At 53.3% G+C, this 17,672-nt stretch overlaps 6 protein-coding genes across 6 annotated transcripts; 4 read left to right on the forward strand and 2 right to left on the reverse strand.

Moving 5' to 3' along the window:
• Window positions 1-321: 321 nt before the first annotated feature.
• On the forward strand, window positions 322-2,383 carry COCMIDRAFT_8514 (uncharacterized protein; the record flags this gene model as incomplete). Its single annotated transcript, XM_007693468.1, has 3 exons — window positions 322-358; window positions 478-2,177; window positions 2,294-2,383. The coding sequence occupies 3 exons, from the start codon at window positions 322-324 to the stop codon at window positions 2,381-2,383; spliced, it is 1,827 nt and encodes a 608-aa protein (XP_007691658.1).
• A 415-nt stretch (window positions 2,384-2,798) lies between these two features.
• Window positions 2,799-4,157, reverse strand: COCMIDRAFT_29463 (uncharacterized protein; the record flags this gene model as incomplete). The annotated part of the gene is made up of 6 exons (XM_007693473.1): window positions 2,799-3,389; window positions 3,442-3,536; window positions 3,587-3,695; window positions 3,753-3,793; window positions 3,858-3,975; window positions 4,092-4,157. 6 exons carry the CDS (start codon window positions 4,155-4,157, stop codon window positions 2,799-2,801), a joined length of 1,020 nt encoding a protein of 339 aa, XP_007691663.1.
• Window positions 4,158-4,674: 517 nt separating this feature from the next.
• COCMIDRAFT_105193 (uncharacterized protein) lies at window positions 4,675-5,583 on the forward strand (the record flags this gene model as incomplete). Its single annotated transcript, XM_007693480.1, has 1 exon — window positions 4,675-5,583. The coding sequence occupies one exon, from the start codon at window positions 4,675-4,677 to the stop codon at window positions 5,581-5,583; it is 909 nt and encodes a 302-aa protein (XP_007691670.1).
• A 1,607-nt stretch (window positions 5,584-7,190) lies between these two features.
• Window positions 7,191-8,522, forward strand: COCMIDRAFT_105147 (uncharacterized protein; the record flags this gene model as incomplete). The annotated part of the gene is made up of 1 exon (XM_007693481.1): window positions 7,191-8,522. One exon carries the CDS (start codon window positions 7,191-7,193, stop codon window positions 8,520-8,522), a length of 1,332 nt encoding a protein of 443 aa, XP_007691671.1.
• A 1,125-nt stretch (window positions 8,523-9,647) lies between these two features.
• COCMIDRAFT_8518 (uncharacterized protein) lies at window positions 9,648-12,880 on the forward strand (the record flags this gene model as incomplete). The annotated part of the gene is made up of 2 exons (XM_007693469.1): window positions 9,648-10,014; window positions 10,065-12,880. The coding sequence occupies 2 exons, from the start codon at window positions 9,648-9,650 to the stop codon at window positions 12,878-12,880; spliced, it is 3,183 nt and encodes a 1,060-aa protein (XP_007691659.1).
• Window positions 12,881-13,897: 1,017 nt separating this feature from the next.
• Window positions 13,898-17,479, reverse strand: COCMIDRAFT_8519 (uncharacterized protein; the record flags this gene model as incomplete). Its single annotated transcript, XM_007693470.1, has 2 exons — window positions 13,898-17,296; window positions 17,345-17,479. 2 exons carry the CDS (start codon window positions 17,477-17,479, stop codon window positions 13,898-13,900), a joined length of 3,534 nt encoding a protein of 1,177 aa, XP_007691660.1.
• Window positions 17,480-17,672: the final 193 nt, after the last annotated feature.

Consider the following 17,672-nt stretch of genomic DNA (forward strand, 5'->3'; position numbering starts at 1 on the left):
CACAGCGACGGCCCTAGTAAAGTCAGCCAGCGCGTGCTCTTTCTGCCTCGGATCTGCTGAAGCTAGGACTCGGTCGCATCCTGCCGTCGTTTTATCTGTCGCCTACCTTTTACTTCTCTCTACTCTTTCTTTGTGATGTTCAGCAGAGCTGCCCGCGCGCGAGTACCCTCCTCGATACTTCGCAAACCAATATTCAGCCAGCAAGCGTTTGCTAAGCCCAGGGTATGTTGAGGAGCAGAAATTCACCTTTGGCGGGGGGGACGAGAGAAGGAGAAAGAGACATTGTGTATGCTAATGTTGGCATATGTGTAGATTATCGCAATGGCTCCAGCAAGGAAACAGTCGAGTCTGCCAGCTGGTAAGTGGCCCGTGTATAGTTCTGTGTGTGTGTGTGTGTGTGTGTGTGTGCGAATGTTGCTTTCACATGCTTTCCCACCTTCATAAATTGCCCCCAGTCTAACGACTTCATCTACACAGGCTACAAGGAGGACCACACCAAGGGCGCCATGTTGCGCTTCGAGGAATCTCTCCCCCGCCTTCCCGTCCCCACACTAGAAGAGACCGCCAAGCGGTACCTGAAGTCTGTTCACCCGCTGCTCTCCAAGACCGAATACGAGGCGACCACAAAGGCTGTCAACGAATTCGTAGCCCCCGGCGGACCGGGCGAGAAGCTACAAGAGCGCCTGGTCGCACGGCGCGAGGACCCAAAGCACAAGAACTGGATTTACGAGTGGTGGAATGACGCCGCTTACTTGGCCTACCGTGACCCGGTTGTCCCATATGTCAGCTACTTTTACTCACACCGCGACGACAAGTCGAGGAGAAACCCAACCAAGCGCGCTGCCGCCATGACCACCGCCGTGCTGGAATTCAAGAAGATGGTCGACGAGTGCACTCTGGAGCCCGAGTACATGAAAAAGCTTCCCATTGCCATGAGCTCGTACGAGTACATGTTCAACTGCTGCCGTGTGCCAAAGAAGCCTTCCGACACGACTGTCAAGTTCCCATACCAAGAACACAAGCACATCATTGTCATTAGGAAAAACCAGTTCTGGAAGCTTGCACACGAGGTCAATGGCAAGCAGCTAAACACTGCTGAGCTCCAACAACAATTCGACTACATTTACTCAAAGGCCGAGAAGTCGCCCGCCGTTGGTGCCCTCACATCGCAAAACCGTGATGTATGGTCAGACGTCTACCTTAAGCTCAAGGCCCATTCACCCGTCAATGCCGCTACTCTGCAAGACATTGAATCTGCGTCATTTGTCGTCTGCCTTGACGACGCTTCCCCGATTACTCTCGAAGAGCGCGCACACCAGTACTGGCACGGCGACGGCGCCAACCGCTGGTATGACAAGCCTCTCCAATTCATCATCAACGAGAACGGCACCTCTGGCTTCATGGGCGAGCACTCAATGATGGACGGAACCCCGACTCACCGCATCAACGACTACGCAAACCAGCAAATCTTCTCCAACGCCCTCCCTTTTGACGACCCCAACATCCGCTCCGACCTCCCCAGCCCCAAGCCTCTGCGCTTCGAGCTCAGCCCGGAGCTCCAGCAAGACATTGAAGATGCCCAGTCGCACTTCTCGCGCCAAATCGCCGCACACGAGCTTCGCGTACAGGCCTACCAAGGCTACGGCAAGGGCCTCATCAAGAAGTTCAAGTGCAGCCCAGACGCCTACGTCCAAATGATCATCCAACTCGCCTACCACAAGTTCTACGGCAAGAACCGCCCTACATACGAGTCGGCAGCGACCCGCCGCTTCCAGCAAGGCCGCACCGAGACATGCCGCTCCGTCTCCGACGAGAGCGTCGCCTTCTGCAACGCCATGGCCGACGCAAACGCCACGCCCGAGGAGTGCCAGCAGAAGCTGCGCGCAGCCCTCGACGCCCACGTCAAGTACATCTCGGATGCCAGCGACGGCCGCGGTGTCGACCGCCACCTGTTTGGCCTCAAGAAGTGCCTCAAGGAAGGCGAGGAGCTACCCGCTCTATACAAAGACCCTGCATTCACCTACAGCTCCACATGGTACATTTCCAGCTCTCAGCTCTCGAGCGAGTACTTTAACGGATATGGATGGAGCCAGGTCGTCGACGATGGATGGGGTCTTGCCTACATGATTAACGAGAATTCGATTCAGTTTAATGTTTGCTCAAAGGGATTGGGTTCGGTAAGTTTTTTTTTCACTTCCCCCCCCCTCTTCCTCTCAAACCGAAAATACTGTTTTTTTTTCTTTCTTCCCTTGAGTTCTGGTAAATTTACTAACGTATGATGCTTTTTTTATAGGAGAAGATGAGCTTCTATCTCAATGAGGCGGCCGGCGACATGAGGGATATCATGCTGCCCACGCTTGACAAGGAAAAGGCAAAGTTGTAGACAGAGACTGCACATATAGATGGTGCTTCTTGTTGGGATCAATACATGTAGACCACTTGTATAGAGGGCAATTGCCTTTTTTTTATCAAACAAAACAAACGGATCTTCGTCTGTGTTTGCCTCTTTCATCCTTCTCTGCTGTTGTTTCTGAATTTCACTATGTGTGTCTTGGAAGTATGGACCTCGGGGGGTTTTTTTTACCATGTTTTTCCATCTCTCACACATACCTATTCAGTCACCACGCTCACTTGAATGCACCCCCACCACACAGTCAAAACAATCAAGAGGAGATTTTTCTTTTGGCATGTTTGGATACAGATCAAAATCTATAAAATCCCAATCCGCTCAAATAGCTCGTTCAAAAGCTCATGTCATTACTAGTATACATTCATCGTTCGCGTCTCAAACACCCAATTTATGGGTTCTGCTTGACCCAGTCAACACCCTTCTTGATGTTCTTGGCGAGGTCAGTGACGCAAGCATCGAGGAGCTTCTGCTCGTAGTCGGTGATCTTGCCAACAGGGTGGATCTTCTCAACACCGTTGGGGCCGAGCTCGACGTTGGAGGCGAAGTAGTCGCAGCCCTGCTCCTTGAAGAGAGGTGAGTCAACAAAGGTGGGCTCGATAACGTTCTTCTGACCCTGGGCAGCCTTGAGGAGCGACTCGGCGAAACGGGCACCGGCCATGGCCATGGAGAGAGTGGCAGAGCCAGCACCGTCCTTGGCCTGGACGACCTCGTCACCACCAAACTGGACGCGCCTGACGTAGTCGTCAAGCTTCTGGCCCTCGAGGTTGTAGCCGGACTGCGACAGAAGAGGAACGATGGTAGCACCGGAGTGGCCTCCAATGACAGTAATGTTCTCGGTGGCGGGGTCGGTGTTCTTCAGCTGGGAGATGAAGCGCGAGGCACGGACAACGTCGAGGGTGGTGACACCAAAGAGGCGCTTGGGGTTGTAGACGCCCTTGGCCTTGAAGACCTCGGCAGTGATGGGGACGGTGGAGTTAACCTGTAAAGGATGAGCATTGTGTTTAGATAGCAAATTATCCGACTGTACGTACGGGGTTGGAGATGATGAGGATGTTGGCATCGGGAGCGTGGTCAGCAGCGGCCTTGGCGAGGTCACGGACAATGGAGGCGTTGGTGTTGAACAAGTCTATGTCGCTGTCAGTTGTGACACGAGCGTCTATTGCTTCCAATGCTTACCATCACGGGTCATGCCGGGCTTGCGGGGAACACCAGCGGGGATGAGGACAATCTCAGCGCCCTTGAGGGCCTCGGCGAGACCGGAGGGGGTGGCATCGTGGCCAGTGACCTTTTTTTACACATCAGCTCATTGTTCGGACTAAGGGCCACAATGCATCTGTCGTACCTCGCTCTTGGTGTTGATGTGGCCAATGTCGGCAGCGACACCTGTACAGCATGATTTAGCAAGCGCCCAATGCTCAATGGATTGGCAAAGGCAGTAGAAGCGTACCGGGAGCAAGACGGATATCGTAGAGGGCAAGCTTGCTAACCCTGGGGTTGAGCTTCAGCAGCAGCGACAATGGCTGGCCAATGCCACCAGCGGCACCGAGAACGGTGACCTTTGAGTTCTGCAGCAAGCTCAGTTAGCATTGCACCGAAAAGAAATGCCAATTGCGCGCGGCGAGGACATTGCGAGCGCCCCACTATGAAAAGCGGCTGCAGCCATGTCCGGGAATAATCGTACCTGGCGGGCCGAGGCGGAGAAGCAGCGGCGCTGGGCCTGGAAGAATGCTTGCCTAGCAGCGAACATGATGAAGGTAATGGGCGATGGTAGAGATTGGAGACTGGGTTGGACGGAGCGAGAGAAAGAAAGAGGATTGGCGGAGATGTGGGAAGCTGCGGGAGGTTTTGCGAAACTTGGACGTCAGTGCTTCTTCGGTTGGTCGTCGGAGCTACGGCTGACATGCGCCTGCGCCTGCGCCTTCACCTGCACCCCTCCTCTCCCGCCTGCCTCGGACCATTGGCTTTTACCGGCATCGAGCACTCGCGTGAGATCAGACGGTGCGCACTCACCAGATGGTGTTTTAGTGTATGTGTATCATTCTGCTGACCTAATTCCTATAACAGTTGGGTAACGCAGCTGGACCTGCCATAACGCCCGTCGTCCCCATTGCTTGATTGCGTCATGCGCACGGACGCCTCTGTTACATCTGCTGAGAAAGAGAAGGTACACACAGTATACGCCAATCAAGTACAGCCTGCACAGTGGTCTATCAATCTCCTACATAATCCGACGAAATAGGATTACCTCCAACATGTGTCATTCCATGACAAGAGGACCATTCAAGTTATTTGACCTTCCTCGGGAACTTCGAGACAAAATATACTACCAATATCTATACCGTCCGGGGAGAGTCTACTACACTGCTCATGACAGGCCCTTTTGGGAAACCTATGGCAAAAGCGATGATTTCTCAAATTTGTTTACAGTGTCCAAACAAGTTTACCATGAGGCATTCAACGTCTTCTGTGAAGCCAATACCATTGCGCTATCTGTACAATACAATCCTCGCGAAGACTACAGCAAGCCCCTCACTGGGCTCCTTCGTCTGTTTCCCGAACGAGCCGCGGCGAGTCTGACAAGAGTGAGCCACACATATCGCGACATTATTACGCGGGCAGTGGGAAAATGGGGTTATGCACCCAGTCACGGTAGTATCGCCCAAGGCGGTGACGGAACTGGCCATTATCAAAAGCACAATTCGGCCGGGGAGACGTTTGTAGAGATCTTGAGGGACGCGGAGATTCTGAGGCAGTTCTTCCCGAAGCTGATTGTTTTTGAGGCAGGCTGGTTTCCGGAGCCGCCGTTCCACGAGTATCCGGAACAGTTGGGTCCAGTGCGTAAGATTGCACGCTTGTGGAAGGAAGGCGTAGAAGAGGGGAAAATAAGAGACATATGGCTCGACACGATGCAAGGGTGGCTACAAGGGAAAAGTGTGGTACCATTAAGTTGCATTCAATTTTCTCTCAATGGTTATGCTGCGGATGGCTTTGGCGATGATTTGGATGTGTTATTCAATGAAGCATATATAGCACTAGTGAAGGAGCGGACGACTGAAGATGATATCGAGGACAGCGGGAGAGCGTGGCTAGAGGCAATGGACAAGGAAAAGACGACTAGGAAGAAGACGAATAGGAAGAAGCAGGGTAGGAAGACACGGGAAGAGAGCGCATAGGTTGGTATGCGGGGCTGGCCGACGATGAGCTAGTAGTCCAGTTATTCCCGTTGCACTAGAAGTAGTTGTGTATTTGGCCAATTGTAGTTCCTGTCATGCCCCGTCCATGGCTCGATGGCTCTGCACCCCGCGGTGATAACCCAAGCTCTTATCCTCAACACGACGCCGCAACCGATGCAGGGACTAGTCGATCCGGCCCTGGCCGTGATAACCCTGACCTTGACTCTTATCTAGACCTCGACCCTTTTGACAGAAGCATAATTGACGATTTCACATGTCTGACGCGACCAGATGGCTTGCCGGCCAATGCACCTCAACGGTGTCTGTACATAGTGCTATGGCGCAATTCACGTGACCTGGACACCAAGCATCGTGATGCAACGTCGAAGCGGTGCGTGAGCGAATGGCACGGGTCATGATGGAAAAAACATGCTCATATGCGTCAATCCTCGATCCGATTTCCATCGTGACAAGATGACAGGTGGCGCGCAGGCACGCTACTGTAGGTTGGGTGCTTCCGGTGAGTGTAGTAGTGGGGCGATTAATAGCTTAGGAGTGTACTATGGATGTACTCATGTATATACATGTGTGTGTGTATGGATAGATGGACTTTAAAGCGGTAACGATTACATGTGCCTTGTGCCCAAAAGATGCGAGTGCAGGGGTGGTAGTCTGCTTGGCATGGTGTATGGTATGGTGCATGTGAGGTCAAAAGGACAGGGACAGATGATCGAGTGGCATCGACTCGTATTTTGACTCGAGTATACTCGTCACTTGAAACCTGGGCTTGCTCGAGAGTCCGAACAATGTCCCCGGTTGCCCGAGCAGAGTTCGAGTAAACGCCGTTGGTGTTGGCAGCAGCTGGTTTCCCGTCGGACAGGGCCAAAAGGGGAGGTCGGGAAAGATGGGTGGACTATGGGTGGACTACGGGTGCATGCCGCCCAGCCGCGCCTGGAACGACATCACAGTGCAGCTGTAGGACCGGCCCTGCCCTGCCCTGTTACCCCTTCTCCGCACCGCTGCACCCATTCACCCTGAACGGATCCGCCCGGCACCCGACCAGGGCTGAAGCCGCAATTCTCCAGCTCACTGTAAAAAAAGAAAAGGCCCACTTGCCAACCGTGCAGCTTTCCACCGCCAGCATAAAGGCATGCTCGTGCTCTCCGAGTTTGCCAAAAGAAGGCCGCAAGTCAAATTTCCACCCTTGGCCCCTGCACGTCTAGAGGTCAGAGTACGCAATTTTCTCCTTGGATTCCGAGATCCTGACACACAATTCAATCCTTTTTTTTCTTTACCGCTTGGTTTGATTCAACAGACCTCAGTACTTGGGCTAAGTATATATGCTCTTGGACTGGCCCAGCCCCCAAGTCTTCCCAAGCGACAAATTTTGCATAGCGACATATTCCTATTCCCGCCTCCTTGACTACTACCCTTATATACACCCACCCATACATACCATAGCGACACTTCCTGAGCGACATTCTTGCCCACCAGCATCCCACCCATTCTCCTTTGCGACCCCAGCGCAGCGACACCGACTCATTCCTTGCGATAAATAGAGTCCCCGACCCAAATATCTTGTTACCCAGTAACACCCATTCGCCACCATGTCATGCCCACAGCCCTTTCGATTCCTGGACCTGCCCGGCGAAATCCGTAACAGCATCTACGACTTACTCCTCTGCTCATGGGATGATGAAGTCGAATATGACCCAAGTATGATTTGCAGCAGCCTGAGCAGGCGCGTCCCAAGCAGCTTATCCACCGGCCTCCTTCGCGCCAATCGCCAAATCCACGCCGAAGCCTCCGACTACATGATCAAACGCAACCAGTTTGTGCGCATCACCTGCCGCGGTCTGGATGTGCGGAATCTCTTCCTCAGCGAAGGGATTCCCGTCATCACGACCAATGCACGCAGCATCAGCCTGTTTAACGGCCACGTCATGCACGTGATGCTCTCCAAGCCTGCCTTTGTGCCCTCGGCCTTCCAGTTTTCCGAATATGAGATGATGCTGCTCCGGTCCGATTTGCCCCAGTTTTGCCAGCAGCTCGACATTGAGAGCGTCATGTCTGATGCCAACCCAACGACAAGCGAGCATGCATCCATCCGGGCGTGCATCCGACTCGACTACGCCCAGACTCGCTTCTTTGCCCCCAATGCACAGGAGCGTCTTTTGCAGCCTCTTGCATCATGTTTGCGTGGCGTGCCCAACCTCAAGATTGCCGGTCCTGTCCATGGTGCCGTAGCCGAAGCAGTCAAGGGCGAGGTGGCAAGGCCCCGCTGGACCGAGCCGATGGCGACGATTGAAGAGATTGATACTGGCGTGGATGTGGGCAAGCGCCAGTGGCAGCAAAATAACTTCTACTCTGCCTCGCAGTCATGGGCATATGCCATGCGCACACTGGAGCGCATGCGCCATAGCTCGTCATGGCAGGGTCTTCAAAAGGCAGGCGGGGAAGGGTTTGTGAATAAGATTGCCGATCTTTACTTCACCCTCAACCTATTGCATGCGCAGTTTCTGCAGGTGGACATGGCCAACGACGAGTCCCAAGGCAGTGTGATGCAGCGCAACGGGCGCGTTGCGATTCAGCATCTGCGCAAGTGCGAGACGACGAGTGCGCGGTTTGCGCAGCACGCAGGCGCTACATGGAGACCGAGTAATGCACAGGCGGCCAAGATGCTGTTTCGTCAGGCAAGGTGCTTGAGGCTGATGAGTGACACGGCCAGCAGCGTCAAGGCGGTGGCTCTGATTGAACAAGCTGCAGCGCTGGCTCCTACAGACATGGCCATTTGCGACGAAAAGGAGGCCGTGTTGAAGTGGGAGGCCGAAGTGGAACAGGGCCGCCGGCTGCTAGCTGACCAAGCCCAGGCCGAGCAGAACCAGACGTCATCCATCTGGCAGTCTGTTTTGGGCGCCGTGGTAGAGCTGGCCTCTTGAAGAGGACCATTATTATGTCAACGAGGAAGGACAAAAGTCGATGTTGTTTTGTAAGCGTTTATAGCGTTGATACCCATATGTTTACGTAGACTGCTCGAATGAATAAGGCACGCTCAAGTACAATGTGTACAGGCCTTGTAATGTCATGTTATCATTTGCATATTGTCGTCTACATGCCATGTAGTGGCCGTGTAGTGTACAGTGCACAAGCAAGTAAGTATAACGGACTAGCCGCTATAGATCACGTGACTTGATATGCATGGACGAGTAAGTCGCCTCGCCTGGTGGTGGTAGTGGTGGTGATGTGTAACCAGCCAGCTTGCCCAAGAACATGCACAGCCATGGATGGACGCGCATGCTCTCGTCTGGCCGGGGCGAGGGCTGCTCAACTCTTCGTCTCTGCATCGCCGCATCTTCCCATGCCCCCATCTTCCCATGTTCGCAGCGATAACCTCCGAACAAGCCGGCTTGTGGCCTTGGCTGCTGCGAGGGCCCTGCCGTGGTCCTGTCGCCGGCCTGCTCGACGACTCGACGACTTGGACTTCGCGCTCCTTGGCAGCTTGCGACGCTCGTTGCTCAAAACATACAAGCACACCCGCCCACATTCAAGGCCCTCAACCTTTTCTGCCACACCCTCCATGGCCGCCTGCACTCCTGCCAGCGCCCTCGCTCAATAACGCCCACGCCCACGCCCTCCCCCTCCCCCCTCCCCCCTCACCACATCGGGCTCACCCCCATCGACGGTCGCTTCAGACGCAGAGAGATATCCACCGCGAGCCCTCGCAAATTTAGCGAGCCAGGACTCCCGCCCCCCCGAGCCAGAACACGCACTCGTCCAGACCGCCCTTGTTCCCTCGACCCAGCGGGCCAGCTATCAGCCTCTGCTCTGTTCTGCACCCGCCCGCCCCGGGCGCTTCTCTTCCCAGCCTGCCAAGCTCCCTCCTCAGAGTAGTGCAGTAGATGCGACGGCGCTCGTCCGCCGACCCCAGCGCCGACTACGACGACGCCCACCCTCGACCTGCCCCCTCTCCGGATCATGACGATAGCCTCAACTGCCACTCCGCGGCATTGCTACTAAACGCCCCGGACTCGGCCCACCCTCTGCCTGCCCACCTGCAGCCCAGCATGGCTCACCAAAAGCCTCCCCTCGCCATGCCTGCCCTGGCCAAGGACATGATGCCGCACAGTGCTGCCGACGGGCATACCACCACTTCCACCACCACCACCACCACCACATGCCGCCAACGACTGCGCAACCCATGGGCCTTTTCGCCCTACACCCTCGTCACCACGCTCGCTGCTTTTGTCGCCATGTTCCTCATGGCCCAGTCCTTCTTGCTGCGCCAACAAGACGTCAAGGGCTGCGGCATGTCGTACATGCGCCCGTCCTACACCAGGTTCAGCCAATTCGACACCGAGCACACGCGCTTCGCAACAAAGTACTCCTTGTACTTGTACCGCGAAGCCAGCTTAGACCACGACTTCAGGGCATGTCGTTTCCTATTCCAGTGCGAAATTCCACTGACAAGCCTCAGGTTCAAGGCGTGCCCGTCCTCTTCATCCCGGGCAATGCTGGCAGCTACAAGCAAGTCCGCTCCCTCGCCGCAGAGGCAGCCTACCACTACCACAATACCGTCCAACACGACCTAGATGCTGGCAAGGCGGGCAAGCGTCCGCTGGATTTCTTCTCCGTCGACTTCAACGAAGACATTACTGCTTTCCACGGACAAACCTTGCTCGACCAAGCTGAATACCTCAATGATGCCGTCACGTTTATCCTCTCTCTGTACCACACCCCGGGTAAATTTCTGCGCGACCCCAACCTGCCGGACCCTACGTCGGTCATCATTGTCGGACACTCGATGGGTGGTGTCGTAGCCCGCACTATGCTCACCATGCCCAACTACCAGGCAAACTCGATCAATACCATCATTACGCTTGCCGCGCCCCATGCCCGGCCCCCGGTCTCGTTTGATGGAGACATCGTTCGCACCTACAAGGGTGTCAATGATTATTGGCGACGCGCGTACGCCCAGAAATGGGCCATTGACAATCCCCTCTGGCATGTCACGCTCATTTCCATTGCCGGAGGAAGTCTTGACACGATGATTTCGTCCGACTACACTAGCATTGCCTCATTGGTTCCTGAGACACACGGATTCACAGTCTTCTCAACCTCCATGCCCAATGTCTGGACCGGAATCGACCATTTGGCCATTACTTGGTGTGATCAGCACAGAAAGGTCGTTGTGCGCGCCTTGTACGACGTCATCGATGTTTCACGCGCAACCCAAACCGTACCACGTGCTGAGCGTATGCGCGGTTTCAAAAAATGGTTTCTGACAGGGCTAGAGGATGCAGCTGAAAAGACCTTGCCACAAAAGGAAGCCAAGACGCTTCTCACACTCGAAGCAAACAGCGCCATCATCTCAGAGGGTGAGCGCCTTGTCCTGCGCAGCCTCGGTAAATCCCAGCGTAGCCCGAATGCGCATCTAATGCCAGTCCCTCCTCAGGCCCAGGGGAAAAAGTTTACGCTACTCACAAGCGAGCAGTTGGACGCTCCGGGCAGCCACGGTATGCTTGAAGTCCTTTTCTGCAGTGTCTTCACTTCTCAACCTGGACATTCCACCACCCTTTTTTCCATGAATATGGATTTTTCGGGCGATAGTTTGGGCGCCACTCGCCTTGCTTGCAAGAATGCTGCATCGGATGTTATTGCTCTTCCTGCATCGACCCGTCACTCAGTGCATCCATTTGAAACAAATCAACGCCCATTTTCCTACCTTCAATACGACATGGAGCATTTGAGCGAACATCAGTTTGTGGCCGTAGTCGACAAAGCTCATGAACCCCATGCTGGATGGGTAGTGGCTGAATTTAGTTCTGCCTTTGATTCCCAAATCGACGTCGACACGGGCCTGCAGCGCCTGCTAACGACTGGCCTCTCGCTTCGACTGCCATCCCACCGTTCTTTAGTGACAACGATCAAAGTTCCGGTCTTGAACTCTGCTCTTTTGGCGTACAATATCCACATTGGAAAACAAGCGTGCGACGCTGGAGAGCTCTTTGCTCCGTTACTTCGCCAGTACGTTACTGACGTGCATGAAAGTCGGTTCTCGGTCAATGTCAGGGACACTGGCATCAGCCTGCATGGAATAGCGCCATACATGCCACCTGCACTGCATGCCAAGCAACCCCAGAACGGCTTGTCGCTGCAGATCTGGTCCGACCCTACATGCGACAGCAGTATTGAAGTTAATCTTAGCGTTGATATCCTGGGCAGCCTGGGTAAGCTGTGGATGCGTTACCGTATCGTCTTCGCTGCTTTTCCAATCCTAATTGTAGCCCTGGTTCTACGACAACAATTCCGGACCTATGACAATATTGGAGTCTTCATGAGCTTTACTCAAGGACTCAATGAGTGCTTGAAGAGTTCGCTGCCACTCGCCCTTTCCGCGCTCACATTCCTGTCGATCGCTCTGGCTACCGCCCAACATCAATCGAAGAAATGGATGCTCGGTAGCGAACCTAATACAATGGCTCTTTTCGATGATGCCAATAATGAGCTCCTGCTCGGTTCGGACGATACTTTTTTCTGGTTTCTGGTACCGCTGTTTGGCCTAATGTGTATTGGCATCTGCGTCGCCGTCAACTACATTGCAATGATACTCGAGTTGATCTTTGCATCGCTTTATTCTGTCTTCCTGCCGGCTAGATTACGGAAAGACGAGGGTAGGAGATCACCATCGGCTTTTGCCGTAACATCGAACCGACGGCGTGTTATCATCACATGCATCTTGCTGTCGCTCGTCTCGACAGTGATCCCCTATCACTTTGCCTACGTCGTACTCTGTCTTGTACAGCTTGCAACCACTGTTCGCGCCTTCCGACTAGCAAGGGACTCTGGTATGGACTCCAACTACAACTTTTACAACTACGCACACTCGATATTCATCCTCATGCTCTGGATCCTGCCAATCAACCTCCCAGTTTTGGTAGTCTGGATACGAAATCTCGCTGTTCATTGGCTCACGCCTTTTTCGTCGCATCACAATATCCTCTCCATCATGCCGTTCATCTTACTGGTGGAGACACTGAGCACAGGACGAATGGTCCCCCGAGCCGAGTTCCGTGTCTCCTTCTTCACCAACATTCTGCTCTTTTCGATCGGCGCCTACGCGGCAGTCTACGGTGTGACATATGCATATGTGTTGCACCATCTTGCCAATATACTCTGCGCATGGCTCGTCGCCATACATTTCGACCCATCGACCTGGCCGCCCAAGCGAGCAGCAAGTAGCAGCGCCGCTACCCTTGAAGATAGGAATCCAGACGGCAAGACGAAGAAACGACCATGAATAGCGGTGTGTAGCGGTATAGAAACGCAAAAGTTCTTTTTTTGGTCCTTCTCCTCTTCTTCTTACTCTTGCTAAACAAGGAACCTCGCATCTAAGCTGCGCTAGTCGCATGTGATTGCTTTGTACCCGCGTGTTATTTTTTTTCACTTTTTCTTTTACTTTCTCAATATCAAATACCCCCCCATATATCATTATCATTTTTTGTTTCTTCCTTTCTTTTTTTTTGTTTCTCTGACTGAAACTAAAAGCTTTTTCTTCCATCTTTCATTCAATTACATAGGTTTTTTGGGTGTTCATAAGTGAATTGGGCGTTTTTCCCCCCAACTCTTTTTTGGGAGGGAGTTGGAAAGCATTGGGAGTGGGAAGCAAGCAAGGGAGCGAGCGTGGTTTATGCATTTTATATACATCTTTGCCTAGTGGGATTTCGACCTTGGCTCCCCCACGTTTTTTTGTATATGTGGGGGGCGATCAGAGGCTGGGTTACCTTCTTGTTCTTCCTGTTATTTCTTGCATCTGGGCGGCGTGATGGAATGCATAATAGACAGACGCCAAGGGCCTTTTTCTTTTCTTGTTTGGCTGTTTGTACTTGGAATTGGGGTGAAAGTCAGGAGATAAGTGTGATGGTGCTTGGTTGGTTGGTTGGTTGGTTGATTGTAGTTTGGTGGTGAAAGAATAGAAAGCAGGATAGCCCTGGCTTGAGATGATGATGACGATGTGCGCGTGTGTATATATTGTGTAATGGGCGGGTGGTTGAAGGAGAGTCGAAGAAGAAGAAGAAGAAGAAGAAGAAGAAGAAGAAGAAGAAGAAGAAGAAGAAGAATACAGAGGATATTTCCCCTCCCCATGCATTCACTTTGTGTTGTGTTCTGGTGTTGATGGTATAATACTATTGCCGCCGCACCCATATACGCAGATGAATTGGACTTGGAGAAAAACAGAACCAAAAGAGTCAACACTAATATATATTTTTCAAATGCAATAATGTAAAACGCCCATTTTAACAATATAACCCCCCTTCTACTTCCTCCTCTTCCCACCCCCACCACCATCACTCTGCCTCGCCCTCTTCTTGCCCTCCCTCGCCCAATACTCATTCTTCTCCTTTCTCTCCCTCTCCGCCCTCTTCTCTGCATTCTCCTCCACCTTCTTCCTATACCCATCTTTCCGCTCATCCTGCTTCTTCCTCCTCCGCTCAACCTTATCATTGCGAATCGCCACAACCTGACTGAGCAAGCGGCGTGCCTTCTTCTCCTCACCCCCCAGCACCACCGCGCGTTTCTGCATGTAGGTTGCGCTTTTCTGGGGCTTTGTGACTGCGGCCTGGGATTTGAAGGGGAGGTCTGCGGCGAGTTTACGGGGCACACGCAAGGGGTTGAAGACGCGGGTTTGGCGGTCGACGGGGCGGTAGGCACTGTTTTGCTCGGAGGGGGTAGGGAGACCGGCTTCGTGGCGGACGAGGCCTGTGAGGCGCATGCCGGTCCATGAGGTGGATTCGCCGGGGTGGGCCGTGGGGGAGGCCGGGCAGAGGAGGTTGGTGACGGTGTTGTAGAAGCGGTGGGGTTTGATGGGGTACCAGGCACGGAGGAAAACGATGTCGCTCATGAGGATTTTGTCTTCGAAAGTGGCACGGAAGTTGCCTTCGGGTTTGCTGAGGGCGCGCTTGATTTGGCCGCGGACGCCGGAGACGGTGCGGATGCTTGCGCCTTCGAATTTTGCGATTTCCAAGGCGGATTTGAACATGTCTTTTATGAAGGCAGTGTTTTTGAAGATCTTGTAGGGGTGGCCGGTTAGCTTGAGCTTCTTGACGATTTCGGTGCTTTCGTCGACGTTGAGGACTACGCCCGTAGCTGCGATGCGGAATCCGGGTGTCTTGTTGGATAGGCTCTGGACGCAGACGAAGCCCGTATTTGGAGCAACAAGCGGCCCGTACAAGGTACCGAAGCAGTGCATATGCTCTGGTGTGTACTTGAGCATACGGTTTCGTGTTCGTGAATCCGAGATGCTGTAGATGGGCGTCGTCTGGAATCGGCGCCATCCCAAGGAGAAGATAAGGGGATCGTTTGTCTTGAGAATCTTCTTATGCCATCGGTGTCGCTTGATGCGTATTTGCACATATCCAAAGCGCTCCTCTGTAGGTGTGAGACCACCGATCAAGACAGGAAAGCGGGGATTAAAGTATTGCGAGAACTCGCAAGGCACGTTTTCAAGCACAATGCGCGCGTACGTGCCTGCTCGATGACCTTCAACGCGTTTACGGGAGTCTTCATCAAGCTGGTCGAATTCGGCGCGATTGATGTCGAGCTGCTTCTGAATCATGGCCTTTTGGGCATCATACCAGTCATCCTCGCCAAACTGTTCCTCTTCGCCGCCTTCTTTCCGACCGTCTGACTTGTCGTTCATGAAGCCCTCCCGGTCCTCCTCCTCGAACCGGAGTTTCAGCTCTTCTTTCCGCCGCGCGTTCTTCTCGCGCTCTGCTTCGATGGAGTTGGCTTCAGCTTCAGCTTCAGTCTTCTCAGTTTCGCCTCCGTGCTTCTCGCCAGTCTCCAAGTCTTCGAATTCTCCGTCGCCTTCGTCATCTTCATCAAAGCCTTCAAAGTCATCGCCGTCCTCTTCACCATCGCCTCCCTTGCCATTCATGTGACCAGTTGCAAAGCGACTCATCAAAGCTTCGATGTTGTCCTTATCTTCCCACTTTCCCTCCAACTCTTCATAGTTGAACTTGGGAATATATCGGTCTTCGGCATTGGCAGCATCGTCCGCTTTTCGCTTATTGAAGAAGCCGTCTTCCTCGTCCTCATCCTCTTCTTCAATATCCTCCTCCTTCTCATCACCTCTCCACTTCTCAATAACTTGCTGTGGCGCGAGATCCATGTTGTACATCATTTTTGCGAGATCAGTGACGCGGTAGGGTCGCCTCTGCCCATGCATTCTGGCGGCATTCTCTCGTAGATTGGCTTTCCAGCGGGCACCATCTTCAGCATCCTCATCGTCCGACTCTTCTGAACCAAAGTCACCGTCTTCAAGCCCATCAAGGTCATTCTCGTCTCCAGATATTGAACCAAGATCCGAGTCACTGTCCGCAAATGCCACATCCTCGTTTGTATCGCCATTGACCTCTTTCTCCTTACGTCCAAGCTTGAGATCATTGCGGGGCAGCCGGGTTTCAAGGAACCCAGTGTCATCCTCGTCATCATCTGCGTCGCTATGATCTTGCTGCAACTCTTCGTCGTCGCTGTCGATATCTTCGAGATCTGCATCGTCAACGTCCTCCGCATCCGCCGCTCTAGCTGTCCGGTGCGACTTTCGACCAGTATCCGCAACGTCATCGTCGTTGTCGAGATTCTTGTTGTCCACTATGTCGCCATCCCTGAAGAGCCTAAAGTGGCCATTGTCTTCACCTAAAAGTTTTCTTCCACCCTGAAGACCAATCATCATCTGCTCGCCCAGTCCCTTTTCAGAGTAGTCTGCCTCTGGGTCGAATGTCGCGGTCTTGACATCAATGTAAACGGCATCTTTGTCGACGAGCACACCACCAACGTCAGACATTGGTGCATACAAAATCTTTTGCTTCTCGCCCAGCCTTGCGCGCTTCTTCTTGCCCGAAACCTTTTCAGCCTGCTTTTCTGCAAACGGCGTGGGACACGGGTCTGGTAGCGCCTCAGTTGAGCTCACGGTGAGATCGCCCACACCCGGTATGTGCACTCTTGAGCGTCCAGCCGGGAAGTTTGTTCCACGTAGGTAACCGTACAGTGCCACAGTACGATCGCATTTTGGATTTTGCTCAATATCTGTCGGGGGTGTGATATCCAGAAACCTATCTGCAAGACAGTAGGGATGCGAATTTCTCCAAATCAGCGGTCGAGGATTCTTCATCACGCTTAAAAACCTCGACAGGTTCATGATTTCGCGATCGGGGTATCGCCCATTGACAACGCCACTGAGGTAGAAGAGCTTGGCGCCCTGGTACAGCTCGCTCCAAAATCTGTGCTTGAGCCGCTTCTTCTGCAGCTTAAGTGTCTCTTGTTTTCGGAATAAATCCAGATGGGTCAAGATACCAAAGACATTTCCGGGCATACCGCTGGCGCTCAACACATTGAGAAACTCCATTGTCTCCATCTCAAAGCCGTAGTTGCCGTCAATCATCAGCAGACATATATCGACGACCTTTGCGATGTCGATCATGCTTGCGAGGGAGTCGGCGGGACATTCTATGAACGTGAGACGTCGGCGCTTCGAGGTGACGACTGTGAGTGGACCGGTGGGCGTGGACAATGTCTGCTTAGTATATCGTCTGATCAAGCTCTTGATTAGAGTCGTTTTTCCAACGCCCGGAGGGCCAACGACGGCGACGACGATTGGAGGCGCCTCTTCGGGGAGACGGTCGACGAGCGGTACGTGGAGGCGCTTCTCTTTGACCTGCAACTATTAGTTTGTATCGCACAAAACACATGGGGGCATGCATACTTCTGAAGATCGCGCGGCCTGCTTCTTTAGCCTGCCCGGCGCAGCAAATGCAAAAGCCTTGGGGTTTCTGTCTCCCGTATGTGGCTTCTTTTCCTTCTTGGGCCTATGAGGCCGATTACTCTGCTGGTCCGCCATGGTAATCGCGGTATTACGTGTGTGTAGTGAAAAAGAGTGGCGAGGTGGGCAAGAGGCGCATTGGTTGCGCGCAGCCTTGGGGAAGTTTGAGAGCGGCAAGCAACTTTCGCGATCCCAACTTTTTCGGCGCCAAGACAGACGCTAAGCGGCAGCTGCAGGGATGCGCTTATCGATAAGCCGCAAGGTGGGATGT

Source organism: Bipolaris oryzae (assembly GCF_000523455.1).
Source record: "Bipolaris oryzae ATCC 44560 unplaced genomic scaffold scaffold_167, whole genome shotgun sequence".
Taxonomy (NCBI): Eukaryota; Fungi; Ascomycota; class Dothideomycetes; order Pleosporales; family Pleosporaceae; genus Bipolaris; species Bipolaris oryzae.